Here is a 27,279-nt window from a genome sequence, read left to right as displayed (position 1 = left end):
GAAAAGTACAGTAATATCCTTTTGTGGAAACAAATACTACAAAGAGTAACAACAGATTTTCTTCTGTAAAGAAGAAAATATAATTAGATCTTTTTTGTTCCACTCTTTTCACTTGATTCAATAAAGTTTAGTGTAATTCTAATCGTTTTCCATTCAGACCCATTTCTACTAATTTTACTCCAGTTCAGTGCATCTCAATTATTTTTTACTTTAGTTCGATTCATTCCTGTTTGGTTCAGTTGTCTTGAGTTAGTTTAACTAATTTAATTTTAATTCAGTTCAGTTTAGTTTTTCATGTCAGATCAACGCACTTACGTTCAATTCAAGTGAGATCAAAATCAAGAGATCACACACTCATCTCAATTCAGTATAATTACAGCGGAGTTCAATGCTATTCAATCCATTTCAATTCAGTTCAATTCAGTTCAAATCAGTTCAATTCAGTTCAATTCTATTCAATCCAGTTCAATCCAGTTCAATTCAGTTCAATTCAGTTCAAACCAGTTCAATTCAGAAGCGATTGATCTTACCTATCATGTTACATTGTGGACCAGTGAATCCATAGAGGCAGTTACACACACCATCTACACACTCGGCTCCATTCAGGCATGGTCTCAAGCATCTCCTCATGGAGGCTGTAAAGGGCATGAGGGAAACATTTTAAACATCGATAGTAAAATCTGGTTTCAGCCGAGTTCAGATGCCGGAATCATTATAATCTTGATTCATATACAGTAGAAACCTGTCCATAAAGACCACCCAAGGGAGACAAGAACAGTGGTATTTATAGGCATTTTCAAGGGGAACAAAAAATGTGGTCTAAGAGCGTCGATTTTTACGGATCAAAATTCACTAAACTATCTCCAAATTCCCATTCTGATCATTCTATTTTGTTTGCTACGTATATGCCAAAAGGTAGGAAGTATTATTAAGTTTGCCAAGCTTTTTATAAGCTCATCAATCTTTATTCAAATCACGAATGCTAATACACGTTGATGCAGACTCGATCATTCATATTATTATCCTCATTATTATCATTATCAGTACTGGTAGTAGTAGGAGTAATAGTAGGAGTAGTAGTAGTAGTAGTAGTAGAAGTAGTAATAGTAGTAGTAGTATTAGTAGTAGTAGCAGCAGTAGTATAATTACACAAATTACCATCATCACTATCGTCATCATCATCATTTTCATTTCTATAGTTGAATTATTAGTACAATATCATATGGTAGTTCAAGGAAGAGTATAAAAAGACTTATTCAACTTACCCAGCTGTCCGCACATTGGTCCAGTGAAAGGGTATGGGCAAAGACATTCTTGGGCGATGCATTCTCCACCGTTAAGACATGGAGGTTCACACTCCTCAACTATGACAAAAGAATGAAGACAGTTTCCAGATTAATGTCATGATACATGAGCTGGACAATTTAAAAATAAATAAACATGTAGTAGATATGAGAGCGAACTACTCTACAACCAGACACTTTTGCATGCATGGAATATTCTCCACTTTCGGAAGAGTGATGGAACCCCACCCGAACATTATTCATAAGAAGTCTACCAGTCCTGCATCCCCACTTACCAATCCTGTCCTGTTTGAACTCATATGTGCAGCACAGGTAAGGTGCTGGAGGGAACCCCAGTAATCAAGAAACGCTGTTATTTTCCTCTCACTTAGATGCTATCATAATTAGAGCCCATTAAGACAAAAGTAAACACAGTAACAAAACTGCCTTGGTTTTAAAGAAGGAGACAAGTAACATGTAAGAAACTTGATGTGATGCTGTATCTAGCTTCCTCTACAAAATCTCACATTTATAAATTCTTAAGATAATAAACTTATTATTCTTACTGTTGACAATGACATTGACGGTCGATTGGAAGTCCCCAACAACACACTTGTATGTTCCTGCATCGACCGGAGACACACCAACAAGATTGAGTATTGATGACGACTCCGAAGACTGTACAGTGTGAAGATGGGCATCACCGCCTGGGAAAAAGAGCAAGCACAGAATCACATCTCTAAATTCAAGTATGATTTCATTTAGTTATTGACAAAAGTTAAAGTTACATTGAATTTCAGCATAAACAATTATTATTCATGTGATAAATGTTGCAAAAAATAGCAAGAGTTAGTCAAGTTTATCGCTCTAAGTTACTGAAGCCCTTTTTGATATAGAAAGCAAATCAATAAAGTTACAATAATTATCTGACAATTTTTACTGTCTAAAATCAAATTTATGAAAGAAAATCTTAATGTTAACTTATTGCTTACGGGATCCAGCTAGTCGCTGCTATCACATGATAGAAATGGGGAATTCGGTATTCAGCAGATTAAATCTTCTGTCATTATTATTTCATGCTTGTTACTTTGGTAATTTGTCGAATAGTTTAATTTATGGCATTTGTTGTTTTTCATGCTCATTTCAATTCATTGAGCACCAAAGGTGTTTTTTTCAAGGAGATTTATCATTATTAGTTATTATTATTGAGTTTTGCGGTGGATATTCATCATGTTTGTGGCTCCATTTGTTTGGTTTATCTAAGGTTCGAATAGAGATTTATATTCAAAGGAGCCAAACTCATATTAGATCCATATGTATTCCTGATACTTTTTCCTTGCGGACATGTCATTTCGGGCTGCTACATTTTGCAAAGCTCCCTTAATTCAATCTTCAAACATACCAATACCTTAGCTGTGGTTGGTAAACACATGAGACAAAAAGCTATGCTAGGACTTGCCAAACAACTTAAAACCAGGATAACATTAATAATAATATCTGGTTTCTGTTAAGCGCATTTCACATAATAACCTCTCTATGTGCTTCCAAAGAGCTTTGGAAATTATTACCCCGGCTTTAGCATGGCTGCCATTACGACGCTCTAGCATTTCAAGAAATTAATTCCTGTCAGGTTCCCATTTACCTTACGTGGGTCGAGTGTGGCAAATGTAGATTAATGTCTTGCCAAAGCACATTAGTGCCACAACAGAGCTCAAACCGCGGACCTTGTGATCCACAGTCCGGTGACATATCCCCTCGACCACGTCACCAAAACTTACCTTGATCCAGCGGCTGGACTGCATCACCTCTTGGATTTATCCACATAGGATTCCTGTACAGACTGTTCTCAGCGATCTGACAGTCGAAAGACACATTGGTACCGATGTTGTACACAGGGCTCTCAGGTTGCTCAATGTCAATCATACCTGGACCTAAAAAAATAGGGACAGCAAAATAATTAAATGATATGAAGAAAAAAAGTTTTTTCAATATTATTGAGGTGTAGTTTTTCAAAAATAACTATAATAGTAAATACATCAAAAAATTGTGTGTGTAGTGCTGAATTACTTCATTCTCCTGCTATTATCCGTTGTACTGACATTATCAGAACCCAAATTAAATAAATAAGTAACAATCATTCACCTGTTATATATTTCTCACCTAATATAATTTCTAACCATCTCAGCTATGACTTTCCCTCATTTAAAAGAAAAGTTATATAGCCACAACTCCCACCTACTCCAATGGAATCATATATTACACATGTAAATTTTAGTCTCAATGGTGCTGTTGATTAGATATCGATATTGGTGCTCTACAATCCACAGATTGCATTGGATTAAGATATGACTAATATTGAGGATTCCCTATAAATCTCAATTTTTTTATCAAATAGTTGGTATTAAACTGTTCACGTCCTACATTATCTTACCATGTACAACGACCGTATGGTTGAACATCAATGGGCCAGCTACACATGAATAGACGCCTCCATCTGACTCGGTTAGACTGGTGAATACCATTTCTCTTGAAAGTGAAGTGGGTGTTTCTGTGTACACATTGCCTAATGGACCTGAAAATGAGGTAAGAAGTCTTGTACTAGTTCACAAATGGAAGACATATTTCAATTTTTAAAAATGACTATTCACTTGTACGCAATTCTAAAATTTCTGTTTAGAAAAATATGAAACTATTCCAGGAAATAATACAATACAACTTGCATCTCACATCTCTGTTTTAAATCCTTTTTGAGTCAGTAATTAAATTCAGATCAATTTAATCTGGAATAGATGGTATACAATGTACTTGTAAGAGGCTCATCAAAGGTCAATTTCAGTTGGAGTTGTTACCTTGTTGAAAATAAAGCTTGTCCAAGTATATTTTTTATCACAGCAATTTGAATTATGTGTGAAGAGAAAGTGAAGAAGTTTTCCCTAGATAACTTAGCTGCATATATGCTTCTTTTTCCTACCCGAAGCAAGGTAACCATCGTAATAATGTGATTGCAGTTGTACATGTAAGTTTTTAGTTGTTTTCAGTATACATTTATCCAGTACCTGGAGCGAAACTCATGACCTCTTCACCCTGCGGATCGATCCATTTTGGAGCACCATAGGGGCTGTCAGGGGACACCTCACAAACAACTCTCAGCTGCTCCCCTACAACGGGAATGGTATGGTCCACTGGTATGACCCGTATCACATAGGCGTTGATATCTACATTCAAAGACAACAAAGGCATTTCATTAAAAAATGTATTCCTACAAAAACAAGTAAGAAACCAAAGAGTAAAACAGACGTCTTGATGTATGATATAAATGGTAGGGGCAAGGCTGAAGTCATTCTCAATTTCTCATAAACCACCAACAAGATATCTTTTTGAGACAAAAAAGTTAAGGACAAAAGATAAAATTTAGTACTATGGCCAAGAAAGGTGTGAAGTGAATGTCAATGTGTGATGGAGGCACAATTACTTTTTTGGACACCGTTAGCCTGGGAATAAAACCGATAGACTTCTACTATGCCTTCACACAAGGGCTGAATAAATCTTGAATATCTATAACAGTCCATTTAAAAGGATACATATATAAGTCACCTTGTTTTTCACATAAACCCCTTCTGCCTATTGTAAATAAAATGATTATACATCCATTTCCAGCCTAACTGCACACGATGGTGGTCTCCTGTTTTCTAAATTACCTCTCTACTTTATTGAAAAATATTTACTATAAATTTCTTATCTTATTTGTATGCTTCGTAAATGTTTATCGTACGATATAATTGTACATGACTTTCTATTTAATTACTTTTGTAAACATTTTATTCATTGTATTTGTTATTGTTCAAATTTGTGTATTTTGAATTTGAATTTGTATCTTGTTGAACGCAGAAATAAAATCAATCAAACAAACAAGCACCAACACAGTTTTCTACTAACATTTGTAATTTTGCCCCTGAAAAAATTTACTTCATGATCACTAAATAACAAATCAAAAGATATTTACCATGTACTGTGCACTGTGGTCCTCTATATCCATTAGGGCAGAGACATCTCCCAGAGTTACAGGTTCCTCCATTAAGACAGAGTCCTCCGCAATCATTACCTGTATTTAGAAAGAGGCAAGATGTAGATAAAGCGCATTTAAGTGAAAAAAAGCAATCAAATACATGAAGCATAATGCTCTGTGGTGAGACGAGAGGCATCATCAGAAATTGACCTCAAACAAACTTTTTAAAGAGTAATAGTGAAGTTGACAATGATGGACAGTTATAGAATTTGATTCATGTATTAAGCCTAGGATAATAAGGGAATCATGTACAGTAGCTAACAGCTCAACATCTACACAGGAAAGGGAGTAAATCTGTGAAGGGGGAATGGGCAGAAACTAGTTGGAAGGAAGAGGAATATATATCTACAATTTTCACTTGTTTTTTACCTTGAATGTCAATTTCATAGATGGACGTGAGAGGTCCTGTTTGACAAGTGTAGCTGCCTGCATCCTGGAGACTCAGAGCCTCAAAGTTGAGTCGGGTTGCTCCTGGCGCTGGATAGTCCACATACACTCGCTCGTTACCTGTGTATATTACCATTACATGTTAATCTCAAGTAAACGATTGAGCATATCATTTGGAGGTTTTCACTACAGATTCACAGACATTAAAGGTAATACAAAGTTTTGGTATGGGGTCATGGATTTGGTTCAAATGAACATATTTGAAGCATATGCGATCCTACAATATTCAGTGATCGTTTTCGTGGTTGAAATCAAGTCTAAACTTATGAAATTGTAAACAATAAATTCTTTATGTTGTATAGCTCCCTCTCAAGGTCAAGATATTAATAAAGCTATAAAACAATATGTCTTGACTAAAATCGACCGATTAGCTATTCCCGTTTGGAAATTATATATCACAACAACATATTCTGAAATTTTCATGGTCGCAGCTACCATTGTAAGGCCGTAGGAGCTATTTGAAATTTATCAACATTTACCAGGAACACCAGTAAATTGTTTAATTCAATTTTTCTCGAAAGCAGAAGTGTTTTACGGGATAAATTTTCTAGTGCTTATAATACATCCACAGGGGCATCCAAATATATCAAAATTGTTTAGAATCACTACCCACTCAATTTTCAAAATTTCCTAAAACTTTGTATTACCTTTAAGTAAACTGCAAACTTTTCCAAAAAGGAAACCTTTGGGAACATGGGATTGGTAATGAAATCTCTTGTTTTAGGCATGTAACTTTCATAAAACTGAACAATTTTCACTTCATGATTTCTTTTCCGATTAGTTTTAGACCTGAAGTTTCTCATACCTATATATTTGAATTCCCAGTTTTAAATAATCCCTTCTCTCTCTCTGTACACATTTCCTCTCAACATTAAAGACTGGGTTACAGACCGGGAGAAGCAAATTAATTGGGTAAGGAAACAATATTTTCAAATGGTAGTGAAGTTATACGGAAGACCGGTGAAGACATTGAGAATTGAAAATCTTAAAAGATAACAATTCTTTTAAGATTTCAATTCCTGGACTTGCCTCTAATGGAAAATTTGTGCTGAATACCAGGATGGGTTGTGGGAAAATACAAAATACCTGACTCACCTATGACTCTTCCTGGTACTGCTTGGAGGTTAGAGTCCAGCCACGTTGGGTTACCGTACGTACTCCCAATAGGTGCCTGACACAGGAGTCTGAGAGGATCTCCAATCCTGGGCTCGCTCTCAGGGGTCGGAATGTCCGGCAGGACATGGATAGCTTCTACAGGGGAATATAAATTAAATGTTTAGGGGGGTGTTTCACAAAACTTGTCATCAGTGACGATTGACAGTTTTTGTTATAAGCTACTGAAATCCTTGCTTCTGATTGGATATCAGCAGATTTGTCACTGATTTTTGTCATTTGTCATTGAAAAAAAATTGTGAAACGGCCATTGAGCACCCCTGTTGACTTATTCAATTCAGTACGTAGATTAAGTCAGTATTTTATTTAGCACTTTGCTTGGCTAAGTAATATGGCTCAGCTCGCATTGAGATCACATCTAAAGAATTTATTTAATAAAGCTGACTTTAAGGCAAAATACCTAAGGATAAGCATTGTGGTGTCACATAATCAATCCTAAATAATTTGCATATGTATGGGCCATTAAAAGCATCCTCATATGACTGTGCGCGGCTTATAATGACTGTGTATGAAAACCACATGCCTGTCAATCAAGGCCATCAGAAGTCATTCAATTAAGTTTCTTTTAATTGTACCTTGATGCATAAATAACTCAGAGTACATAAAATGTGAAATTATGTAAAAATATTTCACCTTACAGGAATAATATTTACCATTAAAGTTACAAAAACACATATAATGAAAGTTAGACCATGCATCCCCTCTGTCCTAATGAATTTGAACATACCTCTTTGTTCACAAGCTTGTCCGCTGTAACCAGGCAAACATACACATCTACCATGAGAGCAGGTTGCTCCATTTCGGCATGGGGGGAAGCAACGTTCCTCTATGGCTGAGGGATTTAAACAAAGTTGTATATACAGTTGTAAAAATGTCCCGTTACAAACATAACTTACATGAGCACAAATCCATTATTCTTCTCGATGGGGTGAACAATTTTGGTGCATATGGCCATTCTATGCTCATTCATGCACAGATTTAATCTACGAACTGGCAAATTCTTTTATCAATTTTGTATGGTATAGACAGTAGCGTACGCAGGATTTTTTCAAGGGGGGGGGGGGGTTTAACATTCTTAAATCGGGCCGAAAATTTCGCAACGACTCAGCCAGCTGCTGAATTAAGTGGCGGGGAGGGGGGGGGGGGGGATAAGAGGACACTTTTTTTTTCTTTGGTCTCAAAATTTGGAAATTTGACATTTTGTCAAACTCAAAGGGGGGGGGGGGTGTTGCTCAAAAATACACACATAAAAAAACAACCCCCCCCCCCCGCCAACCCCCTGTGTACCAGCCTGGGTATAGAGATAGCCAGAATGCACAAGTAAAACATGTAATAGTTTCACTTCCAAAGCCATCTATACACAGAGTTTGGCCGACCCGGTTAGAGTTGGACACAATATGGCGACTACTGCTTTGTTAGGCAAGCACAACAAAAAAGAATATAGGCCATGGCTAGAACCGGTGAAACCAAGTTGGCCAAACTCTGTGTATAGATGGCTCTGTTCACTTCCTACCTGTACCGCCCCCACCACTAATTGTGATGTTAGCCGTAGCAGTGAGTGGCCCTGTACTGCAGGAGTAGCTTCCCGCATCTGCGGCCATCACGCTGTTGATATAGAGGATGGAGGAACTGTCGCTTGTCTTTACCGTGTACAATCGTCCTACTGCACCTGTTAGAAAAGATAATATACGATTAAAGGGCAACTCCACTTTAACAAAATTACTTTCAATAGAAGCAGAAAAAGCAGACAAACAAATCAAAAAAGTTTGAGCAAAATCGGATTACTGATAAGAAAGTTTTGGAGTTTTAATGACATGAAAAACTTTAAAAATCACAAGAAAAATTATCAACTCACTCTTGTTTATCTGCATCAATTAAAAGCAAATTAATTTTGGAGTGGACTTGGCCTTTAATGAAATTGTTACTGACCATATGGTGACCGAGTGATGACCATGTCTACAGTTTTGGAAAGCTTACATGTACCCAGTGGAGATTGGAATTTTTACATATGAAAACACAACCTCAACATGCTTGTAATTCGGTTCCAGCTCATCCTTTATCAATATGACCAGTTGTCTTTGCAAAACACCAGGCAATTATTATATGCATAAAACAAGATAGCTAGAAAAGTCCTCAAACGTAACTGTTATTTGCCACATGCCACATTAAAAACTGGAATTTAATAGCTGTTACAATTGGCTCAGGTTTAAAGACCTTTTACGTGGATGATCACCTCAAGAAACTTGCAATAAGTCCTCACCCCCCCCCCCCCCCTCCACTGAAGAACTAGGTAGGAGCTATTGCTAGACATAACTTCCATGTATTATTTTTTAATCACCCTTAAAAAAAATTAGATATTGAAAGTCACACAATGACTAAACCCATGTATAAAGCTAAGCATTACGGCATTTGATGATTACCTAGTGATGCAGATGGAATGAGCTGGCCATTAGCTCCTCGCCACTCAGGGTCCAAAAAGGGGCTATTGCTAGACACCTGACAGACCAGATTGAAGCTTGAACCTAGGCGAGGAATCTGCTGAATGGACGGGGTGATGGTGATGCGGTATGAACCAGGTAGAGCTGAAAAGACACAAGAAATCATCATATACATAATTCAATATAATGATAATAATAATCATCTGAATTGATATAGTTCTTGATACCAAATACTGTCTCTATTGCGATTTACAGATATTATGACCCGGGTCATCAGATTCTTTCATGCACAATGTGCACCATCTCTACTCCTGGGAAGTATTATTTGTATTTTTTCAACCTTTATTATATCTACTACGTATCCATTGCATTTAATAAGATGAAATATTTAACAATATTTTCATTGTTTGTAGATTTTTAATATCACATAATCTGAAAATATGCATTTTTAATGTCGCTCTGGTAGAATTATAGAAGAATAATCAATAAAATGTGGATACTGCATGTACATGTACCATCAACTTTATGAAGTGTGCTCACAAAAGTTTGTAGTATAAGCATTTAAACTTACGTGCAGTTCTTAGTTGGCATTGATCTCCAGTATAGTCAGGGAAGCACACACATGCTCCATTCACACAGGTTCCTCCATTCTGACAGGGTCTGGAACATGTTGGCTCAACTAGAAATCAAAGATAATAGACCAATTCACGGTTAGCACGTGTCCCAAATTACCCTGAATATCCACAGATCTTAAAAAACATAAGGTCCCAAATTATACATTTTGAATTAATCACTCCTACAGCGATGGAGGTGCTACATAAATAGCCTTTGTTTCCCCCTCTCAAACAATACTTTGACCTGTGTATCGTGGAGTGCACATTGTCTCTGTGTGTTTCACAATAAGGTCTGCAATGACCTTTATCTGCTCATGCTCAGACTGCAAATGTAAACTGGCTTATTGAATACATTCGTAAAGACGGTTTAAAGGTGCTTTGACGTTTCCTCCAGTGACTTTTGCTCTAGGCTTTATTTCATCAAAATAATATGGTTAGATTTAAAGTTGCATTTGAGTTTTAGGTTAGGCTTAGGGTAAGGGTTATGGTAAGATTACAGAGTGTGAATCCAGGATTAGAGAAGAAAATTGCAGCAAGGCATTTGTCGCAGGAGCAGATGTTGAACAACTCGTCCAAATCCTTAGATTACTAAAGAGGTTCATCTGATTGGTGATGTAATTTTGAAAAGAGTTCTCTCTATAAAAATAAAATGTTACCTGTTTTGGTAATCTTTCACTTCCTGTGCTGCAAACTTCTTCAGACCTAAGTCATAGCAGGCTCTATTGTTAATGCAGTACGACCATAATGTGCACCCCCAAAATAATCCCAAGTTACTTAAAGACGTAGAGTAGTGGGCTCTCAAGGGGAATTCAACACCGCTCGGGTATTTACACTATAACAGGTGCTGTCAATCATCAAGATTAGCCTTCAGTTTTAGGACCAACAGGCCTTACGTAATGCTTTGCATTTTCCACCTATTTCCCATATGGTAAAGTCATTATCTTACGTTTCCCTTCTTGATTGGAATATGAGCTTGCTGTGTGCAGACTTGTACACCCATTGATGGTCTTTTTATCAAGTCTGGTGTCAGAGAATTATGGCCTTCTGGACATGGAGACTGACGACCCTCTCCCTTTAATGGGTTCAAGAAATTTATCCCAACTAATGTTTACCTGCAATGCTGATTGTGAATGAGGTGGTAAGAGGGCCAGCCGCGCAGGAGTATGTCCCTGAATCACTCCCTTGGATGTCTTCGATCACCAAAGTAGTGGAGTAGGGAGAGGAGCTCTGGGTGTACATCCGCTGACTACCAACTACAAACACAAACATGCACAAAATATTTAATTATTATAAACAACAACAGGATGCAATGGTGAGGAGATAAGTTTTTACAATGAAGCCACATGAAAATAGTCCCTATAATGACGTTTTGTTGATTTTTTGATGAAAAAAATGAGTATTAAAAAGAACTGAAGTTCAAATAGTTCAATCAACTACATTCATCTTTCGTAACAGTTCTGAAAATCACCCGTTATTTATGAAAAGAAGAAGAGATAGTCAATGTTTGCGACAGTATACTAGTACTCTGTTCTTCATAAGCAGTGTGCAAGTAGGCATTATATAGTAACGATGAAATAATGGTTTTCTTGAATACCGGTATACACACTTGTATAACAGATACCTTGCTCAAAACAAAAGACTGGCCATTTGTGAATTCACATGTACATGTTTATCAGAAAGTAATGCACTACCTTAGGATGATATTCATTCGTTCATTCATTTTGGTTTATTGAATCAAAATTCCTTGTTAAAACAGTCGGGAGACTGATAAAAACAAAGATTACAACATTGAAATGTTCAAAAATATAAAGAAAATTAACAAATACACCAATATGGAAAAGAAACAAAAATTAGTTCAAGGAAAGAATAACAAAAATTATAATGAAAACTTCAATATATTCCACATCATACATAATATAAATCGAATTTACATACGTGGATGAGAGGGAAAAGTAAACAAGATAAAGACAATGGACAAAGGATTTTATTCCCTTTTCTTGTAACATTTAGATTTTGAGCGTTTACATTTAAACACAATTAACAGAAATGGATATATCAAACACAAAGTGATGATGATAATACCCGATATACATGTATTATTATATATATCATAGATCAACTTACTGAATCCCCTTGGACTGACTGGTAGACCACTAGGTAGCCTCCAGATGGGACTTGTGTACTGGCCATCCTGTCTAAGTTCACAAAGAAAACTGATGGTTTGACCAACAGAGGGCGTTGTGTCGGTGGGCGGGATGATGCGGATTGCATATGGTGTGACTGATGGAAGAAGCAGAAAAATATTGATATAACACCAATGAGAGAAAAAGAGGAGAGAGGAAAAAATAGAGAAAGGGAAAGAATAAGATGAACAAAAGGCAATACAAGTCTTTAATAATTTGACTATAAAGAAAATTCTCCTTTTGAAAAGTGCTATATTTGCTCCTAAGGTATCTTCAAATTAATTACTTCGGCTTTAGCACTGGCAACTGTCATCATCACATTCTTTCAAGGATTTAATCAGGTCATCTTACCTTGTCTCTCGCATGATGGTCCAGTAAACTCTTGAGGACAAATACAGTTACCATCCATACAGGTCCCTCCATTCAAGCAAGGAGCCGTGCAGGGTCGACCTCCAGTACCTACAGAATAAGAATACATATTGATATTGATTCCAAGAATTCCGGATTGTGATAAATAAAAGGGGAATAAGGGAAGTATGAGGTACAAAGTACTGTGACAAGGGTTCCTCTCTAAGTACGGAGTAAAGTATACATTTTGTGGTTGATACCTATCTTCATATACCAAATTGAAATCCAACTACCACTTACAACTGTGAATTTTGGTGTACACCCCCTCTTTCTTTTTTCTTCTTTTTTCCTCTTTCTTTTTTCCCTTTTACCAATATTTTTTCCTCCATATTTGTATTATTATGTATCCATTGATGGTAGTCATGCTATTAAGCTTTGCTTACTTTGTCAACCCTCCTGTTTGATGTTTTCGGTTTGTTACAGACAGCCTCACTCTTTCGTCATGTGTAAAATTTGCAACGTTTTGTTCGATATATATTTGTAAAAGTGCAAAAGAAAAAGATAATCAAACATAAATAAATAAATAAATCAAATCAAATCAAATCAAATACGCTTTAAAAAAATATTACTTACTCTCCAGGGTGATGGTGAAAGTTGTAGAATGAGGTCCGACATAACACGTGTATGAGCCTGCATCATCTAGACGAAGGCTTCTGATAACAAGGCGGGTCAGGTAGGATCCAACTTCCTGGGAGCTCAGATGATTAGGAGCTCCTGAGAAGAAAGGAATTCATTCAGTACACATTTTAAAGACTTGCGATATCTTCACAACACATCTCAGCCTGGATATTGTCTGAAGTGGTCTTCAGGTTACCATTATCATCTCTTCATCCTGTCCTTACAAACAAAAATAAGAAGCTGCAAATAAAGTGAGCAATTTTGTTTTGCCATCACCCTTATGCCAAAGACAACACAAAAACAGATTGTACAATAGGTTCGTGCATCATTCATTGACAAAGCAGACTTCCAGATTGCAACTTCTGGGTAGCATTTCATGAAACCGTCACTATTTCAAGTTCACTGACATCCCATTGAAATGTGTGTTAAACTTAATACAGGCATTTCAATAGGATGTCGGTGAACTTCTAATTATGATGGTTTTGTGAGACCTTGCCAAACTAAATTACAGAAGCAAACGAAATACAGAAACACCTACCCTGTGTGATGGCTACGATGGGTACACCATCAGGTCCTCTCCATTGCGGCCTACCATAGGGGCTACCCTGGGGCACCTCACATAGGAACGTGATATCCTGACCTACAAGGTACTGGTTGGTATCAGGGGGGTGGATCCGCACCTGGAAGGGTGGTCCTGGAAAGTATGGAGAAATAGGTACATAGATGAGGATTCTCCTTCCAATGTAACATAAAGTACATTTAGCGCTGATATACCAATTATTAAAACACCTCTTATTCTTCTTCATAAAGCTAAGAAACTACTATTAATGCCTGGAAACATCATTTACATTCTGTTTAATTTTATTATGGTAGTTGTAATCCATTATTGAACTTGTTGATACTGTATTAGAGATTGACAAAAATCACTTGAAATTTTTAGTGTAAAAGTCTGGAAGAAACTTGTGAAAATGAAGGAATTAATTGGCGAAATGGGGATACATTTAGGAGTTATTTGCTGCAGTTTGGTAATGGTACATGTGGCAATTGGGTTGGTATGGTGGGGGAGTGACTCACATCTCCCTATCTTTATACAGCAGTGTTTGTTTGAGTTAAGGTAATGGTAGTTACATGAACATAGAAAGCCATGATTGAATTTGTGCTGGTATAGTAGGATCAGTGATTTACAAATAATAATAATATGGATATTTATATAGCGCCGGTATCCGCCAGGCTCTGACGCTAATGGCGCTGTACATATTACAATCTCGAACATATCACTTTCTTGTCTGAAATACAGGTAAACTAAAACAACACAAGTATTACGGTACGCCAAAATTATAATTGAGAGAGATGGGTTTTTAGAGCAACTTGAAGTCATGGAGGGCTGTTAAATTACAAATACACCTGATTTGGAACCCTCTAGGAGAGCTGGGGGCAAGGCTCTGCAACCGAGCACTGGGCATCGGGAAAACCTCTTACAGGAGAGGAGTGGATAGCAGGTTTGGTTACACCTCCATTTAATAAAGGAGTATCTGATGAATATGGTGTCAGATGTATGGTGAAGCAGTACTACGGTACCTATGGGACGTTGCAAGAAAATTGCAATAAATTGCAAATCTCCAAAATCAAGCGCGAGTCTTGCAATTAATTGAAAATTTGCAATTAATCGCAACTCAACTTTCTTGCAACGCCCCATTAGTGAGAGAGAGAGAGAAGGTGAAAATAAAAAGTGGATCTAGTATCATAATTTAATTGTTAAAACTTTAATCTCATCAAATTTAGGAGACTAGTGGGGCGTTGCAAGACAATTCAGTTGCGATCAATTGCAAATAACAGTTGCAAATTATGCAACTTGCACTCAATCGCAACTTTCTTGCAATGCCCCATAATGATTGGTATAAGAAGGGTTGTTACTTACCACTATTCTGGCATTGTCTTCCGGTGTAACCTGCATGACATTGGCATCCTCCTGCTACACACGTGCCTCCGTTCAAGCATGGCAGAGGACATTCAGGAGCTAACAGAGAAAATGAAATTATTATAAAGAAAACATAGTTTGGTGATTACAACAGCAAGACAGTGATCTGCAATATAATCCTAGTAGCCAAAACATGGACATTTCTGGTACATTTTAATCATTTCACTTTGATTTTTTTTCAAAAAAATAACTTCCTTACCAACATTTACTGCATGTTCTAGCCGTTGAGCACGTACATGTTTACAATTCCATCCATCTCAGGCTATTATCAAATTGTTTAGCTTAATTTTTGTTTTCTTCTTTCATCTTTTGAATTGGTTCACTCTTACGACCTGAACAGTGTATTTATATTGATGATATCATGATATGTCTTTTGCATCTTCTTGGTATTAAATTATGTATATCTTATGTAAGTAATATATATATTTATGTATACTTGTGTATATTTATATATTATACCATCAACTAATGAGAAAAGCCTTTTACAGAAACTCAGTTTCTTTTGATAATCCCCAGGCATAGTTGATGTATTTTTTTCTTTAATCTGTAATTAGGTGATACGTAACGAAGTCTACGTATCACCTATTGATTTCGTCAAGATTTTTATTATTATTCTTCTTCTTCTTCCTATTATTCTTCCTCCATTTTGTTCGCAGGATATCTCAAGACTGAATAAAGCCATTGTCATGAAACTTTCAATGATGATAGATCTTAGTCTAACTTAGAACTGCGTGACTTTTCAAAGACTCAAAATTATTGTGACGTCATCCAGGCGCCATTTTGTGAAAATCAACTTATGATCATATCTTCATAACGGAAAGTAATTTTTCATTCATATTTATCATGAATAAGATCAATATCCGTCCGGTTAATTTGAGGTCAATAAAGGTACGCAAATTTGCGCGTGCCCGTTCGTCCGCGCGTTTACGCGCGCGAATTTTTTTTAAATGCTTTAAATCATCCCAAATTTTTTTTACATACGTTTCAGGCCATATGGAGCATTTGATAAAAAAATTACGCACACGCGCATGCGCGCGCGTTTTCGCGCGTACTTGCATTTTGCAACATAGAATCGCCGATTTTTTTCTGTCATCATATTTGGTACATTTTTCCAAGCATTTTGATAATTTGTTCACCTTTTATTAACGCAATGAGCGTCCGTCAAAGTTGACAGCACGCACGGATTTGCGTTACCTTTATCCACAATACATGGGCAAAAACATGCCTATATAAAATTAATTGTAACTCTTTAGAATAGATAGAAACTCCTAATATTTTTTCATATTTGGATAGATTATGAGTCGGAGATATGATTTCATGTCTCATTTGATCCTAAATTAACTCATGACGTCATCATAATGGCCTCCAAACTCAAATTTTCAATTTGCATATTATGACGTCAGCATATTTTTGGAAAATTGATTGTATCTCTGTAAATATGGATTAATTTTCTTTCACATTTTGATATGTTATAGCTGAGACAATTTTCTACAAATGCAATATTCACAATTTTTATTTTTGACAAAAGTATCATGGAGTATTTTTGCGATTAAAGGAGGCATGTCAATTTTTCACATTTTGCGTGTATTCTCTATGGGACATGACTTTTTCTCAAAACTGGATTCTACACTCCTGTCTTTCGCGAGCAAAATCTCCGTTGTTTTAGCTTTGTTTTCGCTGAGCTTCGGATATGTTGTAGCTGAGACAATGAGCTATCACAATGTGCCCTTTATTTTTCGATTAGATGCCGGGATCATGCTCATATTTCACTTGCAAAGTAGGATTTTAGAATTCCGTTTCGCGTTTACGTGTAATCGCTATGGGAGATGTTTTGGTATATCGGTAACGCACTTGACTTCCAACCTCGAGATCCCCGGTTCGAGTCCGGGTGTCTCCAACAATTTTTTTCTTCACTTTGTTTTCCTTTTGACCTTCACTGTACCATCTCCTTTGATTTTTTAAACACGTAGAATCGCAAATAATGTCATAAACAACCCTTTTTACTTTATTATTACCCTATTTTCACGTAATCTATTACTTTTTGCGTGTAATCCCTATGGGAGATGACTTTTTCTCAAATCTGGAGTCAACATTCCTGTCTTTTGCGAGCAATATCGCCGTTATTTCTGCTTGGATTTTGTTGATTTTTGAGTATGTTGTCGCTGAGACTTTATGCTATATAAATCAACCCTCATTTTTGTAATAAGATGTCAGGATCGCGCTCATGATCATGATCATGATCATTATCATCATGATCATCATTATCATGATGATAATCATTTATCAATTACATTTTCATTTCTTTGAATAAGATAAAATCGTCAAAATGTGTTCTTCATGATGTAAATTAGAGTCAAAGGTGTAACTGGTTACTGTACAGGGTCAAAGGTCATATATTGTTTCAATCTATCTACCCTAGATCCCTGATCAAGGGGACGCAATTTAAACTTGACATATGGATAGATCATAATAGGAAAAGCATTTTATAAAATAATATATCGTGTAATGCATTATTCGTTATGTAAACCATTATTATACGTATCACCTAATTCGTCGAAGTGACGAATTAAAGTCTAGTTGTATTTACAATTGTATATCATTTTCTTGTATTCTTTGGCATTGTACTCGCCTATGTTCCTGGAAATAAAATAATATAAAATGAAGAAAAAATAGAAACAAAATAAATCTTACCCTCTATGGTGAGAGTGAAGGACGCTCGGAGCATACCCACGGTGCAGACGTAGACCCCTGTATCCACCTGCTGAACCCTTACCACATGGAGACGAGACACATAGTCAGACACCCTCTCAACCACGTACCTTCCATTACCTAGTAGAAAGACATAAATAAAACAGGGATGCCAGTTAGAATTGACCAGAGGGCCTGAAAATCACCTAGAATAAGCAATTTTGAACACAAACAAGCCTAAAATATGGTCTGAAAATAACTCGCCAGGGCCAGAATTCAGGCTATTGCCTGAAAACTGGCATCGTTGATAAAAAGTGGATTAAAAAAAAGCAGATATCAAAGTACGTTGTGAATTACACGTATTTGTCTACCTATTGAACCCTTATTACTTGTAGAAGAGACACATAGTCAGACACCCTCCCAACCACGTACCTTCCATTACCTCACAGAAAGATATGATTTAAAAGAGGACTAAAAACTGCAGACATCGAACTATGTTGTGAATTAGGAAAGTTTGCATTCACTATAACTTTCATTTGTCCTATACATGCAGTCTTAAACTCACTCCGTGATTATAAAGAGGGAACAAAATGGGAGAAAGTTGACTTTTTTTTAAAGGATTCTAAATGAAGATTTCATGATCTGATTGGGTGAATGTGTAAACATCTTCAATTTTTCAAGAATTTTATATTTTAAGCACGTTTAAGCATGCCATCAATTAATTTTGTGCACTCCAAGAACTGAATTTAAAGTTCTGGGGAATCACCATTTTCTATTACTACAGTCCAATAATGCTGTTTATTCATATTTTTTAAGGTGAGTGTTGATGACAGAAACGGTGATTGATACCCAGTTTAAAACAAATGATAACAAAAGTAAAAATGTAGCTTCTTCAAGGTTTATTCACACACTAATTTGCGCAGTAAGAGTATAACAACATATCTAATATCACCGTAGGTTTTGACAAACTTACCAGACCTGACGTTGACAGGAGTACCTCCTGGACCCAGCCAAGTTGGATTAAAGTAGCCGAGTTGGTCTGATATCTCACAGACAAAGGTTGTATTCTGACCGACGACCAGCGTACTAGTTGGAGGAGGGAGGATCCTGATATCTGTATAGGAAAAGAAATGATTTTTAAAAAATCTCCATATCGATTACAGTCCTGAAACAAAGATTGCAGTCTGCTGATATAAATTTCAAGTTTTGTAAGTTTTTAAGAATGTAAAAATGTATTTTTCCTGATTTACGTTTTCTTCAGAATGTGACATGCCTTTCATTTTGAGTTACAGAAAAAAGATATAAATTTTACAAGGGGTATGAGTAATTAAGCTGTTAACTGTATTTGATACCTATTAACACTTGTAAGTTTCACTCCGTTCATAATGATAAAATGGAAAGTAAACCACAAATCAAAGGATCATTTCATTTACTTTTGAACAATCAACACTTAAATACCCTTACAGTGACAACATAATATGTGCACCCAATCGTTCAATAAAATGAGAAAATATACAAACCTGCATTCCTGCAGTCAATACCAGAGTATCCTGGGATACACTGACATATTCCATTCAGACAGGTTCCTCCATTCTGACAGGGTCTGATGCATTCTTGACCTGTGACATCACATACAAAGAAGAACATCTTAAAGGCATCGTTTAACAATGTCAAATCTGAGATGCACGGCCCTACACGTTATCAGTGTCTGTGATATGGTGTAATATTGAAGCCCTAACAAAATGGCGCTTCAAAATGATCAAGAAGTGCCTCAAAAGACAAAAATCTTTGAGTGACCGGTTTTACCATACTCGTTTTTCCCAATAGACTGTAGTGTTATGAAAACCGTTAGGATAACACAAAATTTGGTTTCGATTTCCAATCATAAAAAACTTGATAATCAGACAGGCGATCGACTTGTAAAAGTCATAGGGTTTCTGACTAACCTAAAGGTTTATAATTATCATTGCAGGATCCAGGATTTTGTTTCAGAATCTGAGACAAAGTTACTAGATGCCTTTAAAATTTAGGTTGCTTTCTTTGCAATAGGTACCAATTGACAAAAGGATTCCATGGTGCAAGACAATGGGTTTGCAATATTACATATTTCTGATTTTGATTAGCCTTTTGACAAACCCTTTTAGCACGGGTATAGATGAATCTTGTACTGGAAACAGTTTGATAATCATGAAGCCTTTGACACAGGGTATATATTTTTCCTATGCAAATACAATCTGGCAAAGGGAGATTATTTGTATGGCATTTAAACAGTAAATTAATCAAAAGGTCTTTTTCTCTTGGGAGTATTAACATGCTCCACTACAAAACCAAATTACAAAAACGAGATAGTAAACTATCTTTGAATATTCCCTTACCAAATTGAAGCGATGCTTAACAAGCCCTGACAAGGATTTTGGTTGCATGGTCAACAAATTAAACTTCAAGAGATTCTGGAGCTAATTCAGTCACTACAAGGTCAACAACATTGATAACAGACAGACATACAGGTACATGTAAACCCCCACAGTATTTAAACAGACTTTACTTTTTGTCCTAAATTAAGAATGAAGCAACCAGTCATGCAAAACCAAAATAGTGGTCTAGTGTAGTAGCAAATTTGTAGTAGAACACTAAAAGTTAATGGCAAACAGAGACCTTCTTGATTTATTTTTACATGCAATTCAAATATATTTGACCCGCATTAGTGTTAAACTAGACACTTTACTGACCTTGAAGTTTTGTGAATTATAAATAGTATCAGTTCATCACATTTCCATATAGTCCAGTTATCATTTATCCAATACTGATTGGGGTACTTATACTCTCCTCTACTTCATACTTGGCCACAAAGCCCCTTGTGTTTCTTGAAAGCGATTTTGTAACAGATCAAATGAACGTAAGACCAAATAGGTAAAATACCATGTGTCATTAGACCAAGAGATGATTAAACTGGGATACCGTACCTATCCTCTCACAAGCTTGTCCTGAGTATCCTCTGTGGCAGATACAAGTACCCTCACGGCATGTGGCTCCATTCTGGCAGGGTGGGTTACATTGAGCCACTCGAGCTGAAACAAATAATATCACCCATTGATGTCAAGACTATTGAAAGATAGCATGAGGCGCAGCTGGTGTACATATAGGCACTTCTGTCACCAATGTGGATTTCATTGCAGACACACTGACTAGAGGCATTATATTTTGTAAGACATTTAGAGCAATTGAGCACCATTAGCGCCAAGCAGAGGGAAATACATGTACCAGAGATATACAGGAAGCCATCCTTCCTCGTCCTCATTATCCAGTTTACAATTTTGTGAGGACTATTTTTAGCCGCACTACCATTTTTCTATGTTATTTTTTTTATTTTTTGAATGAAATTATCAGCCCGGGAGCTGAATTAAATTCAGTTTACAATCAAATCAAATCAAATAGAATACCTTCCAAAGTAAAATTAATAAGATGTATATTAAATCAAAAACTAAGCATAACGGACACTAATCTAAGTTAACACATACAGCTGTGATATTGTATGTTTGTTGTTTGGTTCACACTGACTTTATTGCAACATCTCCTTCTTTTTCATCCATGTAAATTGAACACTTTCACTTTCTTTCTAGATATTCATAAAAATAACATTTATGAAATATAAGTTTTAAGGGGGTGTAGCATGACGAGACTACATGTCTTTCCCTTGACGTGACTTGGGGCCAATTGGGTATAATACGACTACGGATGACGTGAGCGTAGTATTCATGTGCGTGCAACATACGCGAAACCGAAAATTGAGGAGAACTTTGGTTTGTTTCATGAACGCTAGCACACGCTTACTGTTAATCAAGTCCCTTCATTTACGTGCAGTTGTCCAAAAGAAGTTGTAGATGGCGTTAACGGTGTATTTGCCATGCTATACCCCCTTTAAAGTACTATACACGTCAGCTAACAACCATCACACATGACAGGGCAGTTAATGTACAGAGATATCTAAGGAAAATTGCATCCCTATGCCAAGGTTCTCTGATCTACATGTATTGAATCTTTACAGAACTTACCATCGATGTGGATGTTCAGCGTAGTAGTAACTGTTCCTAGTATGCAAGCATAGCTGCCTGCATCAGCCGCTGAGATGCTGTTTATGACCAGAGTCGTGGTAGATGGTGATATCATCTCGACATAAACTCGATCTGACCCTCCTGCAAAAAATAAATAATCAAAAAGCTGGAATAAAATGCTGTAACTATACATAAAAATATTGAAGGAAAGCAGCGATCGTGCAGCGATCGTTTTTATTGTCTATAGGTCATTTATATTTTAAGAGACAGGATTGGACGGTCTATGGGAAGAAAGAAACATAAAACACAGACTCAAATGAACTTCACACTAAACGAACCGCAGCAAAATAAATGAATATATTTTATATTCATCAAAACAAGAATTACAGGTTATTCTGCACATTATTCATTAATAATGTTTGTTAATAAAACTTTACTCCCTTTTTTGCTTTCCTCACATAAGGACCATCTTTCAGGCTTCTACAACTAGTACCTTCCTCCATTACTACAACAAATGCACTCCTTTCAGATTACCAAAAGTTACAGACAGACATAAACAACTGTACTCAATGAACTTCTCTGAGTATTTCTCTTCTATACAGTAGGCTTGCAGGTGCACCATGTGAGAGAGAGAGGGAGGATTGAGGAGTCCTGAAAAGGACTCTCTGTAATCTTTCTTGAGGGTTTGTAGTCCTGAAAAGGACTGTTGGTATAGTCTTGAAAAAGACTGTTGGTATAGTCTTGAAAAAGACTGCTGGTTATCTTTCTTAGCTTATAGTTGTAAGGAGAACTATAGCGCTTGGAGAGGATGAGAGGCGGGAGTGGCTCGACGTTTTGAATAGGTTGACTATCCGTCGTCATTTCTATTCTGTAAATGCTTCTCAAAAAACAAAAACAAAATTCTAGAAAATAAAACTCACCTTGCTGGTGTGTGATTCTCTGCCCTCGTGGATCCCTCCATACAGGGTTCTGAAGCCTGCCTGCCCCAGAGGACTGGCAGGAGAATCGTAGGTTGGCTCCCTGGACAGGCGGCGTGCTACCAACCTGACGAATACTAAGAGAGAAGCCACCTGCAATGGAAGATTCATGATATGATCATTTTAACTAATGCTGCAAATAATAATGACATAAAATAGGCAATTTGCATGGAATGAATTTGCTTTGGGCAAGATTTCTTTTAATAATAAGCTTGTGGTCGGTTGGATTGTTTCTTTCACTTCCATTACTTCAGAGGTCAAAAAGTAGAATCTTCCATTTTCGGAATTGTTCATGCACCAATGGAAGAAAAACATGTAAATTCTTTGGACAGGAGTGCATGCATTTTTTAGTAACAAAATATCGATTTTCATGATTAATCCATCGCAAATATATTGTGTTATGGTACAGTCACTCATTTAAATCTTGCAGATGAAATTGTTTCTGAACTTCAAATTTAGAAATAATGTATTATTTGTGGTTAACAGAACTATACAAATTGAATCAATTAGAAATGTCCACATGGGAATTTAGTATGTACAAACAATTGTCTTAATAAAATTGAATCTTCTATATCTGGGCCACAAAAACCTTGTATTTCTTGAAATTCAAATTCGGTTCATCAATTGTACAGGTTGATCTCAAGATGGAACAATTAGACATGACATTAACAAAAATATGTCTGTTGAGATAAAAATTGGGAAGCTAATGTATTACCTTGATTTTGGCATATTGCACCAGTGTAGCCAGGGTGACAAATACACTGTCCGTTGTTACAAGTTCCTCCATTCATACACTGTGGGTTGCACTGTGGAGCTGTCATAAAGAAAAAGTTTGTTGGAAATTAGTAGACATGTAGACTTTATAAATAGACAAATAATACACAGCAGTGAGGGCATTGGTAAGAATTACCCACACAAGGTACGTATGGCACAGTCTAAAATGCCCTAGGCGATAGCCGAGGGTGTTATGACTGTTTTGAAGGTACCGAGTGTGGGTGATTTTACTAATACCCAAACAAAATTATGTGTATTATTTGTTTTATAAGTATTATGTTTTATTTGTTTTATAAAATGATTTTGATAATGACCAGTCATTATCATTGGAGAATGACCAGTCATTACCATTGGATAATGACCGGTCATTATCCAAATTAAGCAAAATAAATGCCTGGTCACGGGTACACTGTCAACCAATCATTTGATTAGGATCCACGTCATCATCTTATGTCAGATATCAAATGAAAGCTTGGTTCTATTACACTATGGTAAGTGTTCATTTTTTAATTGCAATTTTTTTTTTTTTAATAATCTTTCAATCATTATTTTTTAATGTAAATTTACATGTAGACATGTACTTCAAATATTCAAATAAGAATTTGTTTTGCTATTTACATAGGGGAGGAGTGAAAAAAGATTTCTCCCCCATATACAATTCTTTCAGAATAACCCTATTCAAGCACTTTTGTCCTACGCATGATAGGATTTACCTGTCACCATCAGAGTAAACCTAGCCATAACTGGTCCCACCATACAGATATACTGTCCCTTATCAGCAGGGCTAAGACCACTGATGTACAGTCTGGTGGCTGATGGCGTCTCATAGACTTCCTGGACTCTCAGGTTGTTCCGTTCTGCCGTGGCTCCAGGAACCAGTTGTCCGGAGGGTCCCTTCCACATGGGGTTCTGATAGATGCTGGTACCAAGAATCTCACACAGGATCTCAAGATCCTGCCCGATGTGAGAGACACCCTGACGGTTTGGCGTGATCTTGATCCTTACATCTGAAGGATCTATGTAAAGGAGATAATAATAAGTGAGGATTAAAGTCACAAAAGAAGATGGGTAGTCAAGGAAGCACACAATGTTTCATCTGGAGAGCTTATAAATACATTCATTGTATAATGCCCAAATCTGAGAGAAAAATTCATACAAAAAGTATGTTTATATATATATATATATACAGTGCGTCCCAGAAAAAACGAAACCGAGAAGTATCGATGTTTTATCATGACTTAATCAGAACCATAATTAATGAATGATACATATTTGGAAAGCTTAGAGTCTCCTCTTTCAGGTGATGTTAATCAGATGATGCATATTTCACGCATGAGTGATTAAAAGCAATTTGAAGGAAGGAAACCAAAAAGTAATTTGGCGGGCGGTATCTGAATTTCAAAGAAAAATTCACATTTCTAGAAAGTTCATTTTCTGTTCTTTCATATGATACCTCAATCAAGAAAAATGAGCTAGGAATAACAAAGTTCTGTTTGTTTAAAGTAGCTCTTACATTTTCATAATTTTAACAAACGAATTCGTTTTCACTGGCTGCCTGCCGTAGCAAAAAGCAGATTTGACAAAAGACTTAACTCCATTTCGTTGACAATCAGCCATGCTTGAAGACTATCGACTACGGCTGATTGTCAACGAAACGGAGTTAAGTCTTTTGTTAATTTCATTTATTGATACGGCAGGCAGCCAGTGAAAACGAATTCGTTTAATAAAATTATGGAAATGCAACCACTACTTTAAACAAACAGAACTTTGTCATTCCTCGCTCACTTTTCCTGATTGAGGTGTCATATGAAAGGGCAGAAACTCAACTTTCTAGAAATGTGAATTTTTCTTCGAAATTCAGATACCGCCCGCCAAATGTCTTTTTGGTTTCCTTCCTTCAAATTGCTTTTAATCACTCATGCGTGGAATATACATCATCTGATTAGCATCACATGAAGGAGGAGACTCTAAGCTTTCCAAATATGTATCATTCATTAATTATAGTTGTGATTAGGTTATGATAGAACATCAATACTTCTCGGTTTCGTTTTTTCTGGGACGCACTGTATATATGTGTGTGTGTAAACGCCGGAGAGTTTCATGTCACAAAATTTTCTGATTTGACAGTAAACACTGTTCAAAAGTAAAATGTTACCATTGTAGCAGTGTTACATGTACAGGTGCTTACATGTGGAATTAACTGTGACAGATGCATAACAGTAATTATACAATTTTAGAATTATAGAGGAATATTACTCAAGGGAATGTATTATATTCAGTATCCTCCAGTATTTGATAGTCATGATATAATGTCACAATATAAAATACATGGGCGGCGTTTCACAAAGATCCTAAGTGGAACTTAACTCTTAGTTGGACTTAAACATTATGGAGAGCCATATTCAAAAGCAAAAATTCAAGTATTTTAGACTTTTCATAAATTCCACATCAAGAACAAGAAATCTTCTTGATAGTAGAAAATATGAATGATTTGAATCAACATTATATGCCTTTTAAATGACTTTTACAAAATATTTTCCATATTTGTTAATCCAACTTAGAGATAAGTTCAACTTTGGATCTTTGTGAAACACTCCCCAGAGATACATTGATCTTACCTCTGGTTCCGCAGGCGATACCACTGTACCCATTAGGACATACACAGGATCCCCTGACACAAGAGCCTCCATTCTGACACGGTATTGGACAACGGGCTTCTGTACCAGATAGAGATAATCATAGTTAACACACTGACTACTTAATTCCCTCATAACTGTAGCTTAGACCTTTCTACAGTAACCACCTTGTATTGGACAACGGGCTTCTTTACCAGATAGAGGTAATCATAGTTAATAATAATCATAATCTGAAGTTATATAGTGCTTAGTACGGAATACCGTCTCTAAGAGCTTTACAGATATAAAATGATCATTGAAATATGGCTACAGAGGGTTTCTCAGGTTTACCACTTCTGTGATAAAATTTGCATCAGCCATACACAGGAGTATAGTTACTGTTGAGGCTTAATGAACACATGCTAAAATGATCACAATTCTGATAAGCTAAAAGCTATATATCAATTAACTGACACTTACATGTTACCAATGTACATACATCATCTGAGCTGGACAAAACTGCAGCTTGTAATATTCTTTTATATGCTAGAGAAGCCACTTTTAAAGCACTACAGGTATAATAATAATAATAGGCATTTATATAGTGCCGTCTAGACAATTCTATTCCGAGGCGCACAAGAAAAATAGAAAGAATAAGAGAGTTTGGATGAGTTTGAATAAGTTTCATAGTGCCAAGTGTTAAATGTTAAAACAAGATGAGATTTCAGCTTGGATTTAAAGGTAAAAGTAAAGACTTGCCTTCGACAACAATAGAGAAGGTAGCGATGACAGGTCCGACTGTGCAGGTAAAGGTGCCCTGGTCTGCGGACTGGAGGTTAGAGATCACTAGCTGGTTGGCCAGTGAAGAGGTGGCAATGCTGAACACCCGGGAGTTGGGGTCTACAAAATATGGTAGAATAAATAAGGATGATGAATATAACAATAAAGATGATAATGATAATACA

The 27,279-nt window shown here is 36.4% G+C and overlaps 1 protein-coding gene across 1 annotated transcript in view; it reads right to left on the bottom strand.

The window, feature by feature from the left end:
* Positions 1-27,279, bottom strand: part of LOC764957 — a 234,848-nt gene that overhangs the window by 49,313 nt on the left and 158,256 nt on the right. Inside the window, exons 81-109 of the mRNA XM_030978301.1 lie at positions 27,074-27,214; positions 26,318-26,416; positions 24,413-24,715; positions 23,641-23,739; positions 22,869-23,018; positions 21,949-22,089; positions 20,860-20,964; positions 19,417-19,515; positions 18,870-19,010; positions 17,900-18,037; positions 15,149-15,247; positions 13,769-13,924; positions 13,186-13,326; positions 12,556-12,663; positions 12,146-12,301; positions 11,134-11,274; positions 9,979-10,086; positions 9,390-9,551; positions 8,483-8,638; positions 7,697-7,801; positions 6,892-7,047; positions 5,719-5,856; positions 5,287-5,385; positions 4,340-4,498; positions 3,715-3,855; positions 3,062-3,214; positions 1,850-1,990; positions 1,266-1,364; positions 531-635 (exon numbers count right to left, since the gene is read on the bottom strand). Of these exons, the coding sequence (XP_030834161.1) occupies positions 531-635; positions 1,266-1,364; positions 1,850-1,990; positions 3,062-3,214; positions 3,715-3,855; positions 4,340-4,498; positions 5,287-5,385; positions 5,719-5,856; positions 6,892-7,047; positions 7,697-7,801; positions 8,483-8,638; positions 9,390-9,551; positions 9,979-10,086; positions 11,134-11,274; positions 12,146-12,301; positions 12,556-12,663; positions 13,186-13,326; positions 13,769-13,924; positions 15,149-15,247; positions 17,900-18,037; positions 18,870-19,010; positions 19,417-19,515; positions 20,860-20,964; positions 21,949-22,089; positions 22,869-23,018; positions 23,641-23,739; positions 24,413-24,715; positions 26,318-26,416; positions 27,074-27,214 (3,939 nt within the window). The remainder of the gene's footprint in view (positions 1-530; positions 636-1,265; positions 1,365-1,849; positions 1,991-3,061; positions 3,215-3,714; positions 3,856-4,339; positions 4,499-5,286; positions 5,386-5,718; positions 5,857-6,891; positions 7,048-7,696; positions 7,802-8,482; positions 8,639-9,389; positions 9,552-9,978; positions 10,087-11,133; positions 11,275-12,145; positions 12,302-12,555; positions 12,664-13,185; positions 13,327-13,768; positions 13,925-15,148; positions 15,248-17,899; positions 18,038-18,869; positions 19,011-19,416; positions 19,516-20,859; positions 20,965-21,948; positions 22,090-22,868; positions 23,019-23,640; positions 23,740-24,412; positions 24,716-26,317; positions 26,417-27,073; positions 27,215-27,279) is intronic.

The sequence above is a fragment of the Strongylocentrotus purpuratus genome, unplaced genomic scaffold, assembly GCF_000002235.5.
Source record: "Strongylocentrotus purpuratus isolate Spur 01 unplaced genomic scaffold, Spur_5.0 spur5_contig_812, whole genome shotgun sequence".
Taxonomy (NCBI): Eukaryota; Metazoa; Echinodermata; class Echinoidea; order Camarodonta; family Strongylocentrotidae; genus Strongylocentrotus; species Strongylocentrotus purpuratus.
The sequence above is the reverse complement of the archived record's forward strand: the minus strand, read 5'-3'. Positions and strand labels throughout refer to the sequence as shown.